At 38.7% G+C, this 1645-nt stretch overlaps 2 protein-coding genes across 2 annotated transcripts in view; both read left to right on the top strand.

The window, feature by feature from the left end:
- Positions 1–235, top strand: part of LOC108628320 (uncharacterized) — a 17300-nt gene extending 17065 nt beyond the window's left edge. The window contains exon 5 of the mRNA XM_026816401.1: positions 224–235. Within this exon, the coding sequence (XP_026672202.1) occupies positions 224–235 (12 nt within the window). The remainder of the gene's footprint in view (positions 1–223) is intronic.
- Positions 236–483: 248 nt separating this feature from the next.
- Positions 484–1639, top strand: LOC108628330 (trafficking protein particle complex subunit 31). Its single transcript, XM_018030161.2, has 3 exons — positions 484–800; positions 866–1175; positions 1494–1639. The coding sequence occupies exons 1-3, from the start codon at positions 634–636 to the stop codon at positions 1590–1592; spliced, it is 576 nt and encodes a 191-aa protein (XP_017885650.1). The 5' UTR covers positions 484–633; the 3' UTR covers positions 1593–1639.
- Positions 1640–1645: the final 6 nt, after the last annotated feature.

Genomic DNA, 1645 nt, shown 5'->3' on the forward strand with positions numbered 1-1645 from the left:
TTTTAATATTTTTGACTTTTTTTTAATTTTATGATCATAAACCATATGAGAATATTCTTGCGCGCGGATAAGTACCATGGCATGCACTATACATAATAGTGAGACTGCGATAGCAATACCGCACTCACTGACCCTCTTTGTCGTTGCGGATTTATCAGCTCAGCTCGCACTCCAGTTAGATATATAAAGCTCAATGAGTAGCGCTCATTGACATATTTTGAAGATGTATTTGTGATGTTTACTAGCGCCTCCTGCAACTTTGCTTCAACTCGCCCCATTTCGGTTTGCCCCCCCGCTGGCCCCCCTAGTCGGTGATCGACCCAGGGATCGTATAATTTTTCCCTCGGCCGGAAAGTGGGGACAACGCGACCATGGTGGGGACTGGTACTTGATGGGGGTATGCTAGGAATGGTCAGCGAAGGCGCATGAGGAGAATAGTAGTGGGGATCGAAATACGGGCGAAAAAGAGGGGAAGCGAGTCGTGCGGGAAAAATTATACGAACCCTGGATCGACCCCGACCATACCGACCACTCCGACAATCACACTCACAACACAACACAACAGTACTTCATAATACTTGAATTCTTGGAGAAAAGTGAAACGTTGCTTGAAGTAAAGATTATTTTGTAAAAATGACAAGTATTACGATATCGGCGGTTCGAACGCGAACGAGCATTCTCGATAAATCGTTGAGTAAAGGGAAAGGGGAGGTTAGCTTGAGCTGTTTCGCACTTTTGTTTTCTGAACTCGTACAGTACTGTCAAAATCGAGTTTACACCGTGCCAGAATTACAAAATAAGTATGTAACTGTAAGAACGTGTTAATTGTTCACTGGTTCATATTAACATTTCTCTATGTACTTAGATTAGCAGAAATTGGTGCAGAAGTTGGCCACAGGATAACTGATCTTCTAGTCGTGCGGGAAAAAGGAGGAAAACGCGAAATAAAATTACTAAATATTCTGTTATTCATCAAAAGTACAGTATGGAAATCATTATTTGGTCGTGAAGCTGACAAATTGGAACACGCAAATGATGATGAGCGCACTTATTATATCATAGAAAAAGAGGCATTGGTAAACAAATTTATATCTGTACCAAAAGATAAAGGGAGTTTAAATTGTGCTTCTTTCATCGCTGGAATTGTTGAAGCTATTCTCTGTGACTGTGGCTTTGTATGTATTCATCTCTGTTCATGATATAGCTTTCACCAAGTTTTTACTAATTTGATCACTGATTAAGTATAGACAACAGCAAAAGAAACACTACTTTCAGGCTGTATAATGAAATCGATCACCTGTAGATACTTTTACTGACTTACTCTGTACATCACGTAATCAATTATATTACATATACGTAGTATAACTAATATTTACTTAAAGAATGACATGAAGTTAAAATTTTGCTGTTGAGGACGCTTAATCGTTGATTAAATTAATCAGAGTTTGATAACTCCATAATAATGCAAATAGAATGAAAGTATCTTTTCGTAGCCAGCGAAAGTAACTGCACACTGGCACAAGGGAACAACATACATGGTGAAATTCGATGATGCAGTTGTTGCAAGAGACAAGCAACTTGAAGATCGGTAATCAGACACATAGAAGAGATAATAAAAATAGAATAAGATTCTCCATAAAAATAA

This window comes from Ceratina calcarata, unplaced genomic scaffold (assembly GCF_001652005.2).
Source record: "Ceratina calcarata isolate Rehan_Ccalc_2016 unplaced genomic scaffold, ASM165200v1 scaffold517.2, whole genome shotgun sequence".
Classification (NCBI taxonomy): Eukaryota; Metazoa; Arthropoda; class Insecta; order Hymenoptera; family Apidae; genus Ceratina; species Ceratina calcarata.

Coding starts and splice junctions, on each gene's coding strand:
- LOC108628330 (XM_018030161.2), top strand. CDS start 634: ATGACAAGTATTACGATATCGGCGGTTCGAACGCGAACGAGCATTCTC. Junction 801..865: donor GTGCCAGAATTACAAAATAA/GTATGTAACTGT, acceptor CTATGTACTTAG/ATTAGCAGAAATTGGTGCAG. Junction 1,176..1,493: donor TTCTCTGTGACTGTGGCTTT/GTATGTATTCAT, acceptor ATCTTTTCGTAG/CCAGCGAAAGTAACTGCACA.